Below are 13,166 nucleotides of genomic sequence, written 5' to 3' on the forward strand. Positions count from 1 at the left end.
AACCTCAGATAGGCAGATGACACCACCCTTATGGCAGAAAGTGAAGAAGAGCTAAAGAGCCTCTTAATGAAATTCAAAGAGGAGAGTGAAAAATTTGGCTTAATGCTCAACATTCAGAAAACTAAGGTCATGGCATCTGGTTCCATCACTCCATGGCAAGTAGATGGGGAAACAGTGGAGACAGTGACAGACTTTATTTTTGGGGGCTCCAAAATCACTGCAGATGGTGACTGCAGCCATGAAATTAAAAGATGTTTACTCCTTGGGAGGAAAGTTATGACCACCTTAGCCAGCATATTAAAAAGCAGAGACGTTACTTTGCCAACAAAGGTCCATCTAGTCAAAGCTACAGTTTTTCCAGTAGTCATGTATGGCTGTGAGAGTTGGACTCTAAAGAAAGCTGAGCATCGAAGAATTGATGCTTTTGAACTGTGGTGTTGGAGAAGACTCTTGAGAGTCCCTTGGACTGCAAGGAGATCCAACCAGTCCATCCTAAAGGAGATCAGTCCTGGGGGTTCATTGAAAGGACTGATGCTGAAGCTGCAGCTCCAATACTTTGACCACCTGATGCGAAGAGCTGACTCATATGAAAAGACCCTGATGCTGGGAAGACTGAAGGCAGGAGGAGAAGGGGATGACAGAGGATGAGATGGTTGGAGGGCATCACTGACTCGATGGACATGAGTTTGGGTAAGCTCCAGGAGTTGGTGACAGACAGGGAGGCGTGTTGTGTTGCAGTCCATGGGGTCGCAAAGAGTCGGACACAACTGAGCGACTTGAGAGTGTAGAGTGGAGCATTTCTGAAATTTGTGCACATAAGCTTACTAGCATCTGAGAACAGTTGGGAAAAGAAAATAGGAGTTAGTAAGTCAAAACTGATATATAGACGGAACAGCAAATATACAATTATAGTAGCATATCAAACAGTATTGAGGTAAAGCACAGTTAAAATTATGAGTGGAAAGAAAGTTATTTTCTAATAAAGGGAGTTTTTTATTTTCACAAATATTTGAAACTGCAGCTGCCTTTGAAACAGGAAAGGAAAAAGCAGAGTACGCCTATATGTTGATACCAGTATTCAACACCAACTCCTTATTAGTTCTTTAGCTAAGCTTGCAAATAATTCAGAAAAGCAGTCATAGGTAATCCCATTTATATATGCAGAAATATGTAATGGACAGTGATTATTGAAGTGGAGTGGTTAGTTAGAGTTGTAGATGGACCTGAAGAGGCAGACAAAGAGAAAGCAGCCACAGTGTATCTAATACATTGCACATCAACCGGAAATGCTGAACTGACAGTTGAAACACACCTGCAGCAAACTCCAGCTCTAAATATGGTCAGTGTGTAGTTCAGATGTTGATAATGGGTTAAGGTTGACAGATTATTGCATGTGTAAAATTCCAAATGCAAATATCCAGCATGTTCACAAGAACAAATTTTCATGGATAACCAGTTTTCCTTATTACTACACCTTTTTTTCCCTGAAATTATAATTCTTTTCCTGAAAACTGAAAGTTGTATAGATTGTTCTCTTTCTTCACATTCCTTTCAGCACATACCCATTTTAAGATGCTATAGATTCCTAACTTAGGTTAACTCCTTTGCACATGCTATTCATTTTCAAACTTCAGTTTTGAACAACTGTAGTTTAATAGAGATTAAGCATACTTTAGAATGAAAATGTGCCACTTTACCAAATAATACAGATTTTCTATGGAATAGAGAATGAAGATTCATCTGTGTGTACAGGTACACTTTGCCTTGGTCAAACAAGTCACATGCTTAATACGTTTTCAAAAATGCCACTCCCGACTCAGCACACGCACATTCACACAGAAACATACACACATCCAAATCCATTTTTCATGTAAAATATCTATGTCTCACGTATTAAAGGAAGTATATTTTCTATTGGGTATTTTTTATGTATTTTACTAATGTTTGAGTATGAGTTGTTGTTCCTTTTATAAATAATATATAGAATTTAGAAAAAACATGGTGAGAAATGATAGAGTTTAGAATATGCATGTATTTACCTATAGACACGTAAGTCAAAATCATTTTCCTTATACCTACGTACAATGGGATACATTTCTGTATGAAAATTTAAAAGTGAATCGTTGATTGGTTATGCAGTTCTGCCATGAGGTAGATATGTAATTTTCATCCACTTCTTTTGAGGAGTTTCTACTTTACAGCACCCAGTCCTACTTAGTTTAAGAAGTAAAGTTTCCTTTGTATTTCTCTTAGACTAGGATGTCCATAGGTATCCTAATGCAAAGAGAGTAGACTTTTTTTTCCCATTTATTTTTATTAGAGGAGACTTTTAAGTATCTGAAGAGAATGTCTCAGATCGTACATTTCCATACATTGGGAGGTTACTTTTTCCCTCCCAATTAAATGCAAGGACATTTCATCAATATGTTTTGAGTATCTTCAGATTTTCAAAATATCATTCTGAATTGGTGGTATCTCAGTGTGAGGTTTTCAGGGTTTAGCCTGGCAGCTAACATGAGGAAACTAAATTATTCTGGATCTTATTATCCGAGCAGACTAGTTACCAACAGTTTATGCTATAAACCTGTGTGTGAAACCCAGAGAAGAATGTGGTCTATCTTCCTTTCTATGGGGAGCCTTTTTAGGAGGACTTGTGGTGTCAACCAGTAGTGAGCCCCTCCTGAGGAAAGCAGGGTTTCCTACCAACATGTCATCTAATGAAAAGGAAAGATCCTTCATAATCACATTTTAAGTCCTGCAACTCTAAAGCATGGCCAAGTATCTTTTTATTTCCTTTTCCCCCAACTGGCTCAAAAATTAGCTAAGAAAAAATCTTGTTAAGGTTGAATTTAGAAATAATGTTTCAGAAGGAAATAGAGATTCATAAAGAAATAAAAATTCAGGTAGAATAATCAGATAGAAAACTAGAGTAAATGTTTTGTGACACAGCAAGAATTGGACAAAGCACAGGGTTTTGAGAACAGCATGTTTTAATGTTTGAGACCAGTCTTTCTGAGGTGACTTGAAAGCAAGAAATATTACAACAAATAACTATGGATGCACTTTATATACTTGATGATCTCCCACACAATAATATCTGCGTTATCATTTACACCTCTTAGTACCAGCACAGCATTCTGAAGTTTCCAAGCATAAGTTGTATGCAACTGAGTAGAAAGATGAAAATTAGCTCAGATTTCCAGAAGAGCTGGTTTTTCCTGGTGGCTCAGCTGGTAAAGAATCCACCTGCAATGCAGGAGACCTGGGTTTGATCCCTGGGTTGGAAAGATCCCATGGAGAAATCAAAATACTGGATCGTACCCAAGCCACATCTGCAGAAACTGAAATCCATTCCATTGTGAACATGTTGAATTTTAAAAGGTGCTTTTATTGTTGTTCAAAGTATGGATTTTAATGGCATTTTAATAATCCTTTGAAATGTGCTAGTACTCAGTGCCAAAAAAAAAAGAGTGATACCATTTCTTCAACTATAAGGTATTTTCCAAAAATAAGCCATATTATATCTTCATTTTGTAGGTCGATATTAATAATGGTCCTGATGTAACTGGTGCATAAAGACTCATTTGCTTCCTGGAAAGGAAAAGAAAGGTGAGTACTTACCAGAAAGCCATGGAAAAATGAAACAGGTAATGTTTAAATTCTGTATACTGAAGGTGTCATTTTTTCTAGTAATTAGCCCAATTTCTCAAGCTGGAGAGAAAAATTCTGTGATGCACTTCATGGATAAAACAATTATTTTCCCATTCCAGGGAACATGGAAGCTTCCTTTCCAGCTCTTAAGAGCTGCACACAATCAGATAAGGAGGGTCACTCATTAAATCCACTCTGAATGAGCGTTTCCACTCCTTGCTGCCCCTTCAGAGCATCCTCCGTTTAATGTGTATGTACTGCTACTTTAGAATAGACTGTTGGCCTACTCTGTTTGTGATCCATTGAGTAAAACCACACCTTCACTCTGCCATCTTTGCTCTATTCCTTCTAGTACATCCATCTCCTTATTTTTCAATTATCTATAAATCTTCCAAAAGGCATAATTATTGTGATATTCAAAACCGAGGCTTGTTTAAGAAAATCTGTTATCTGTGATTCTTCTAAATCTAGTAAATAAATTAATCTACATAGAAAAATTTTCTTCTCTATCTGTAAAGAAAAAAATATGTCATTGTGTAAAGAGCAGTAATTTTTCCTTATAACAATCAGATGTTAAGGGGAACCAGTATATTAATACATGTTGAGAAAGGAACTCTGGGAAGTTTTCAGCCTTTCACCTTCATATAGCCAGGTACAGACCATGATAACTGATGTTCAGGGCTCATTAAGCAATGATGTAATTGTTCATGTAATTTCAATAGAGAACAATATAGAAAAAAAATTACCACTATTGCACTACATTTGGAAAAGCATGTTTTTCCACTTGAACAAACTTTTATTATGTTTTGATTTTTCAGTGGATGATGTTTTTGTTTATTATATAAATTGTCTGGATTACTTTGTTTAATCATAACTCATTTGTTATTAGACTGGTGACAGGTCTTAAAGGTGATGCAATATATCCTTTATGTGTTATGATGTGAGTGTATTAGTTTAGCATTTTGAATACATTCTTATCAAATGGATTGTAGGCAGAATTGTTCCATCTTCTTTTTAGTAAGTAGTGACAGAAATCAGAAAGAAAGATTGAGGTGCCTTCTTAGGTTCAAACTCAAAATCTCAATCCCCCAAAAAAATATTGGTCCAAATTTTCCACTTCATTTTTTTTTTTACATTCACTTTGACTGATATCACACTTTGAAAATGGACAATTTTGCTCTGTTTAAATTTATGACTTTCTGAAATGACTCCATAATTTACAGTGGATGCTGATGAATCCTTGCTTATTGGAAACTCATAAAATATTATTAGGGAATAGCTGTGATAATTTGTGTAAAATAGTTACCCTGACTTTGGCACGTACTAAAAGCTCAGTAATTATCAGTAGCAGCTCCAGAATTTCTACATAAGACAGCTTAAAATCCACAGTTGGATTGGAAGCATATAGCAAGAAGACTTGTTTTAAGTTATAGATTTTTTTATAGCAAGTATATTGCTTTAACTTTGATTGTATATATTTTTTGATGTTCCTGGAAAGATGGCAGATAGAAACTATGGGTCATACCTGTGCCATGTATGATTATTAAAGAAAGGCTTAGGGAAGATACATTCAGGCATTCATTCCTCTATGTACAAGAGAGCATGTGCAGTAGTACCTTAAACACAGAGGCTTAAAACACCTCTATAGTTTTTGCCAAAACTCAAATCTGTCTGTATTTATCTGATTTTTCCTGTAAACTCTGAGTAACTTAATTGTACTGTGTCAAACATTGTTTGTCTTCTGTTTTCTTGTACTGTTATGTTCAATTTAAGCTCATGTATTGTAATCATTCATTAGGGCTTCCACATTACACATTTGTGGTGCACACTGTGATTTTGGATAGCATGTATATATGCAACAATCCTGTTTATATTAATATGCTATTTTCATTTTAAAGTGGCATATTTTATCTTATTTTATCTCTACCATTTATTGAGTTTTCATTTCTCATTTTTAGCTTATTTACTTTTCCTTTTTATTTTCTTTTCCCTTGTAAATTCCAGTCTCCCCAAATATCTATCATTTTCAATTTTACATACATTTCCTTAGTTATCTGTTAATTAGCTGTAATTTTAATATAATCAACTAGCTAGAAATAAGAAAAAGTCCATATATAGCTTTTGTGCAATATTCTTTGTCGCACATTATGTGACAATTTCCTATTTTAGCCCATTCCTCCCAGATTCATTGATGTTTTAATTTTCATTAAGCATCAAAACTTCAAGAATCTATCAGAAATGATAGTTGGCCAGACATGTGCAGTAATATTTACAGCCTAACTTGTAACCCCTTTTTGATGAAATAGCGAGTAATATATAAATGAATGTTACTAAAGCCATATATATATTGTTATATATTTTACTTACTTATTTTGCATTCTTCAATCTACATGCACAGTATGATATTGTAAAAGCAATAAACATCACTGCACCAACACTCATTAAGATCATTTCTACCAGGCCAAGGAGGTTTATTTTTCCAGTTACTTGATTTCTGAACTTTTCTGCCTTCTCATCACCAATAGTGGCAGTCTGCAATCAAGATAACTATTAGCATTATTTCATTTCATTAGCTTATTAACAAGTTACTCAAAACTCTCCACTTTTATATCAGTCCTTTTTCAAAACACTGTGTTAGTTATCTATAAGACAAGCCAATGAAAGTCCTTTTGCGTATCAAAGATGGCAATAAGTGTCAAGATTGAATATTTAGAAAGAGAAATACAATTTTCCTCCCTTGAACATGTTATATGCACTGACTTTATTGATCTATACAACAGTCTCATGGAAATATCTTTGTTTTCCAAAGGATGTTTGCTAGTGACAGAGGGAAATGGCAAAGGTCAACAGTTTCTTTCCTCTAAAGATTTCTGCAGTGCTTTTCCTAATTCTGTGGTTAATGGACTCCATGATTTGTACTAAAAATATCTTGTCAGGTACTTGGATAGACTGCTGACACCTACTCTTACTTGGTCATTGTAAGCTTGACTTGCTTTTATTATCACTGCAATATTCACAGTGAGTTCTTGGAGTTGCATATATCCATGCCTCTTTCCTAGCACAAGCAGTATGACAAGAAAAATGTTTTCTAGTCATATTATGAAAATAATATAAAATTCTAGGAAGTACTTCATTTTCCAGAAATAAAAGCACTGGAAACTAATGTAAACCTTGATATTTCTGTGTAGCCTGGTTCCTGAAAATATTTATATATTTAATAATATATAAACTCTCTCATATAAGTAATGGAAGCATATACAACTTTAAATTCTATACATGTATATTCTGTTTTCAAACATTGAAAGCTTTTTCTATGTAGGAAGTTTATCATTTTTGGTGACTAATAGATAAAAATACTAACCTCATTAAGCCAAAGTATAGGCACCAAATAGTTGTGCTTCAGACCCTTTAATGCTCTGTAATAAACATTGAAAATAATTATGAAAATATATACTAATATAATAAAAATATTTAATACAAATGTTAGTAACTGCTAGTGTAAATAAGTGTTCAGAAATTTCTGAACATTTTAAAAATTCTAAAAAATTACATTCTAAAAAATTACAAATTACTAAGTTTCTTGACTTTTTGTTCCCTGTAATGAATCATTTAAATTTTAATATGTCTGTTTCTCAGATATCTTTCATTCTTATAAATCTTTCTAATACAGGTTTCTAACTAGATTAACTTTTAGTAAGTGTATATTTTCCCTTTTGACAATTTATACCCAGTAAACTTGAATTGTAAAAACAATTGTTATGGAAATATTTGGACAGCTAGCAAGATGAACAGTGTCACAAAATACTAACTCCAGAATATGTATAAATGCCATTTCAATATGTACTAGATATAATTCTAAATTACAGATAAAAATCATAAGCATTTAGTAATGATTTCATGATATTAAGCCAAAGAGAAGTTTTAATTTTATACTATTTCCATTTAATTTCATACATGTACTCACTTTCTGACAAGAAAATTCTAAAAATTGAATGAACCTGTTTAAGAGACTCACACAATATTTTTTGCTGGCTTAACTAGTATATTGATCTGCAGCCGTTGTGCAAATTGTAAAGTGAATCCAGTTATCTAAAAAATGAGAAACTAAAATCATCACCAACTTCTTTTAAATAATTCATTTATAATATGCAAAACTTTGTTACAGAAACTAAGGTGAAACTGTAGTACTTAAAACTTATGAAATTAATTAATTAATGGAACATATTAAATATTATGTACATAAAACATCATAATTACATTTTATGTACATATGCATGAGTATATACACACATGTGTATATATGCGCGCGCACACACACACACAATTTCTTTGCCCAGACTGCTATCAAGGTTTTAGTTAGATTTGTGATATTTATCTGAATTGGTTTTGGGAAATCAACAATAGTAGTGAAATCTAGAACTCATATAGTCAGTTTAAATCCTGAACTATATATGGTCTAAAATATATTCAGTCAGAACCCATGTATCATCAGTATAATTACAGCATTACTTCTAGTATTATTTAAAATGAAATGTGGCTATTAAAATTCTGGCATACCATTTAACTTTTGAAAAGGAAGAGTATTTGAAATAAATTAAAAGTTGAAACTGTTACAGTATAGGAAACTTAATAGATTTTTCTTTATGCTAAGTATAACATATCTTGCTTTAAATGCACATATACCCAAAAAATCTTTTAGTTCCTTGTAATCTACAGTGTCCCTTCATATAAGTAATATTCACAGTTAAGTATAAAATGAGCATAAAATTGTAATTTATACTAAATTGTTTTATATCAATTAGAATCATATCCATCATTTCTATTCATGCATTATGAACAATTAAAAATGCTTATAAAACTTTATATGTTGCAAAACTAAAATAGAATTACTTTGGCATTTCATAAGCAGCAATAGGAAGACAACCAACATTATTTTCCTTGAAGCAAAAGTAAGTAAATATACACACGTCACTCTATGTAGAATAGATAATCAATAAGAGCCTACTATATACCACAGGGAATTACACTAGGAATTTTTTAATAAGGGAAAAGAATCTGAAATATATATCTCTATATATGTAATATATATATAAGTATATGCACATATATATATAAATATGACTAAACCACTTTGCTATACACCTGCAATTATATGGCATAGTAAATCAACTATAATTCACTAAAAAATCAATTTATCTAGATTGTGATGTAATAAATATGATCAATAAATGTGATTAACAGAAAGAAGAGAATTTAATTTTTCTTTCAGTAAAACGTACTAAACCAATCAGATCAATAATATATATTTGCTTACAGGTTCAACATCTAAGTATGTGCTATGTTCCTCTTCATTTGGACTTAAGCCTTCAATAGGTTCTGCAATTTCAGGACTTGCATGTAGAAAATGAGGACGTGAAATGTACACAGGTTTTCCTGAAAACAGTGTTCAAGAAACATTTGGGATAAATTGTTTTCCTCATTTCACATAGCACTCAGAAAAGATTTCCTTGAAAATAAAGCTTTTTAACTTAAAAAGAAAAAGAAACATAGAGTTGCTTTGAATAGAAATTGAGGGATAAGGGTGAGGGAAAAGTATCACATCTGATCACTTTTGATCAAAAATAAAACATAAACTTCTGTTGTTCATCCCTTAAGTGTTTATTTTCAATATATAAAGCTTAGCTACTGAACACAAAGTTATTAATACAACCATATACCTTCATGTTTCAGACAGTAATATGTCTTTGAGAATTTATTTAAGAGGCTTTCTTTATTATCACCTACTCGGCTTTTCTTTCTTTAGTCTCACCTACTCCGACATGAAGAAGGTGAGCAAAATGAGAGAGACTCCCAATTTATTGATTGAATCAACTTTTGTTTCAGAGACATCTTGAAATATGCTTACTTTTATTTACCATTTCCTAGGGTAAAAAAAGTTAGAAAAATGTCAGATAAATTAGGATGCTCAGAGTATTCTGGGAATTATTTTCATTTTGCTCTATATCTGAAAGGAGCAGAGATTCTGCACAGAAAAGGAAACCATCAAAAATGAAAGGCTGCCTATGGAATGGGAGAAAATATTTGCAAAACACATGATTAACATCCAAAATATACAAGGAATTCACACAACTGAAAAAATAACTTAATTAAAAAATGAGCATAGGACCTAAAGAAACATTTCCAAAGTAGTTCAGGGAAGTATCAGTGTGGTTTTATCTAAATGAAGTTTTGCAACATGGAAACAACTGGGGCCTTGAAAGTGGGACAACGAAAAAAAAAAAAAAAAATCCTACTATTACACTTACTTTCTGCCCTTACTACTTTCTCACTTTAGATTTCTGGTAAAAAAGGAATCCTGAGTGGAGTTTACATTTTAAAGAATATTGCAGATTAGGCCGTGAATTGTGACATGAGAACTTTTGCATACCTTCTTTGCATTTGCTAATATCTAGCACACCATATAAGGTGCAATCCTTGGAGATAATTTTTTCTGTGCAGAAACAATGGTTGTCTGGATTTTGAAGTGGAGATGCAAAAACCCTGGGTGGAAGAACAAATCTATACACAGGGATTCCTTTTAGATTAATTTCGGCTCCAAACACAGCATAAAATGACCTAAACACAGATAAGAAAGAGCTTCATTTAGGGAACCTCAACTTCATTCTGGAGATTCTTTTTTTTTTTTTTTTCCCCTTATTTTAAAATTTATATTATTGCTTTGAATTAGAAAAACTGGATATAATCTTGTTAGAATTCTTGCTTAATTCCCTAGAAATAAAGTTTTTGTGATCCTCTGTCCATGGAATTCTTTCAGGCAAGAATACTGTAGTGGGTAGCCATTCCTTTCTCCAGGGCATCTTGCCAACCCAGGGATCAAACCCAAGTCTCCTGCATTGCAGGCAGATTCTTCACTGTCTGAGCCACCAAGGAAGCCCATTTTAAGACACACCAGGGCTCAATACCTGAGTATGAACTATTTTTACCTTTGTTTTCAAACTCTTCTGAGAATAATTTTTGTTTCAGAATTACTATGGAGTAGTTATATTGAAGGTATTTTCAGAGCTAGTTTCTAATATTTATGTGACTGGGCTTCCCTTGTGGCTTAGATGGTAAAAAATCTGCCTGCAGTGCAGGAGACCTGGGTTTGATCCCTGGGTTTGGAAGATCCCCTGGAGGAGGAAATGGTGATCTACTCCAGTTTTCTTGCCTGAAGAATTCCCTGGACAGAGGGCTACAATCCATGAGGTTGCAAAAGAGTTTCACATTCTTTTTCAGATTCTTTTCCATTATAGGTTATTACAAGATATTGAGTATAGTTGCCTGTGGTTTACACTAGGACCTTGTTGTTTATTTTATATAGAATAGTATGTCTATGTTAATTCCAGACTCCTAGTTTATCCCTCTTCCACTTTCACCTTTGGCAACTGTCAGTTGATTTTAAATGTTTGTGAAACTATTTCCGTTTTGTAAATGAGTTTATTTGTACCATTTTTTAAGATTCCACATATAAGTGATATCATATTTGTCTTTCTCTGACTTACTTCACTTAATATGGTAATCTGTAGATTCATCCATGTTGTTGTAAATGGCATTGTTTCATTCTTTTTATGACTTGAGTAATGGTCCATTGTATATATACACCAGGTCTTCTTTATCCATTCATCTGTTAATGGGCATTTAGGTTGCTTGCATATCTCGCCTGTTATAAATAGTGCTGCTAAGAAATTGGGGTGCATATACCTAGAGTTTTTGTCTTTTTTGGGTATATGTTCAGGAGTAAGATTGCTGGCAACTCTTTTTTTTTTTTAAGGAACCTCCATTCTGTTTTCCGTAATTGCTGCACCAGTATACATTCTCATCAACAGTATAGAAGGGTTCCTTTTCCTCCACATCCTCTCCAGAATTTATTATTTGTAGATGCTTTGATGATGGTCATTCTGACTGGTGTGAAGTGATACCTCACTGCAGTTTTGATTTGCATTTCTCCAATAATTAGCAATGTAGAACATTTTTTTCACATGCCTGTTAGTCATCTGTATGTCTTCTTTGGAGAAATGTCTATTTAGGTCTTTGGCCCATTTTTTGATTGGGTTGTTGTTGTTTTGATATTGAGCTGTGTCAGCTGTTTGTATCTCTTCTAGACTAAGCCCTTTTGAGTTTGATTGTTTGTGAATAATTTTTCCCAGTCTGCAAGTCCTTTTTAAATTTTGTTTATGGTTTCCTTTACTATGCAAAAGCTTGTGAGTTTTATTAGGTCCTATCTGTTTATTTTTGCTTTTACTTCTATTGCCCTGGGACACTAACCTAAGAAAACATTGCTACTATTTATGTCTGAGAATATTTTGCCTAGGTCCTTTTCTAGCAGTTTTACGGTGTTGTTTCTTATATTTAGGGTTTTAGGCCATTTTGCATTTATTTTTGTGTATATTGTGTGTGTGTTCTAGATAAGTTAGTTTGTTTCAGATTTTTCTTATTTTTGAGGAAGATCTGTATTGCTATAAACATCCCTCTTATGACTGCAGTTGCTGCATCTCATAGATTTTGTTTGGTTATATTTTCATTGTCATTAGTCTCAAGGTATTTTTAATTTCCTCTTTGATTTCATCATAGATCTTTTTTTTTTTCCATTTTTTAGTAGCATGTTGTTTAGTCTCCATGTAATCATCTTTTCTCATCTCTCTTTTTGTGGTTGATTTCTAGTTTTATGCCATTGTGGTCATAAAAGATGCTTAAAGTAATTTCTAAGCATCTTAGAAATTGTTACATTTGTTTGGGCTTATTATATGTCTTAGTATGTGGTCTACCCTTTAGAATGTTCCATGTGCACTTGAAAGGAATACACAGTAGCCTGGTTATCTTAGGATGTAATGTTCTAAAAATACCAATTAAGTCTAATTGCACTGTTATATCATTTAGTATCTCTGTTGCCTTATTGATTTTCTGTAAGAACAGTCTGTTTCTTGATGTTTATAAGGGTGCTGTGAACACACTGAGAATGAGGCTGCTCTGATGGGGCCATGCCCTACCATTTTACTAGTTTAGCAAAAGAAAGAGAATGTCTTGCTTAGAAATGAAAAAGTAGAAAATGATTTGCATTATGCAAAATATTCTTCTACAACTTTCAATTTTTTTAAAAAGCTTAATAACATATTATGAATTCTATATTTATTTTTTAATACATCAAGAAAAACTTCCTAGAGAATACATTTTATTTTTCTCCAATACTATGATTGTTAAGTATGAACTTCTGGGTCTGTGTTTTGTAACTTGGTGAAAGAATTCTACAGAACTATATCAGTGACTTTGTCTTACCTGCAAATGTCAGAGGAAAAGAATTGTAGTACCCGATTCTTCTCAATGAAAGGTGGAAATGAGGCTCCATCTATTTAGAAATCAAGCCAATTGCAAGGGATTAGGTGGAGTATGTGTCCTAGAAAAATCTAGAAATCTTGATTTCAGCTTGGTTAAGAGAAATATAATGCAAACTGTACTATAACATTGATATTCTCCAGTAG

The 13,166-nt window shown here is 33.1% G+C and overlaps 1 protein-coding gene across 2 annotated transcripts in view; it reads right to left on the reverse strand.

Moving 5' to 3' along the window:
* Nucleotides 1-2,972: 2,972 nt before the first annotated feature.
* Nucleotides 2,973-13,166, reverse strand: part of LOC122438253 (platelet glycoprotein 4-like) — a 39,610-nt gene continuing 29,416 nt past the window's right edge. For both annotated transcript variants that reach the window (XM_043462929.1, XM_043462930.1), the window contains exons 8-14: nt 12,964-13,033; nt 10,079-10,266; nt 8,966-9,084; nt 7,667-7,740; nt 7,013-7,067; nt 6,019-6,183; nt 2,973-3,591 (exon numbers count right to left, since the gene is read on the reverse strand). In XM_043462929.1, the coding sequence (XP_043318864.1) occupies nt 6,019-6,183; nt 7,013-7,067; nt 7,667-7,740; nt 8,966-9,084; nt 10,079-10,266; nt 12,964-13,033 (671 nt within the window). In that variant the 3' untranslated portion in view covers nt 2,973-3,591. The remainder of the gene's footprint in view (nt 3,592-6,018; nt 6,184-7,012; nt 7,068-7,666; nt 7,741-8,965; nt 9,085-10,078; nt 10,267-12,963; nt 13,034-13,166) is intronic.

This window comes from Cervus canadensis, chromosome 3 (genome assembly GCF_019320065.1).
Source record: "Cervus canadensis isolate Bull #8, Minnesota chromosome 3, ASM1932006v1, whole genome shotgun sequence".
Taxonomy (NCBI): Eukaryota; Metazoa; Chordata; class Mammalia; order Artiodactyla; family Cervidae; genus Cervus; species Cervus canadensis.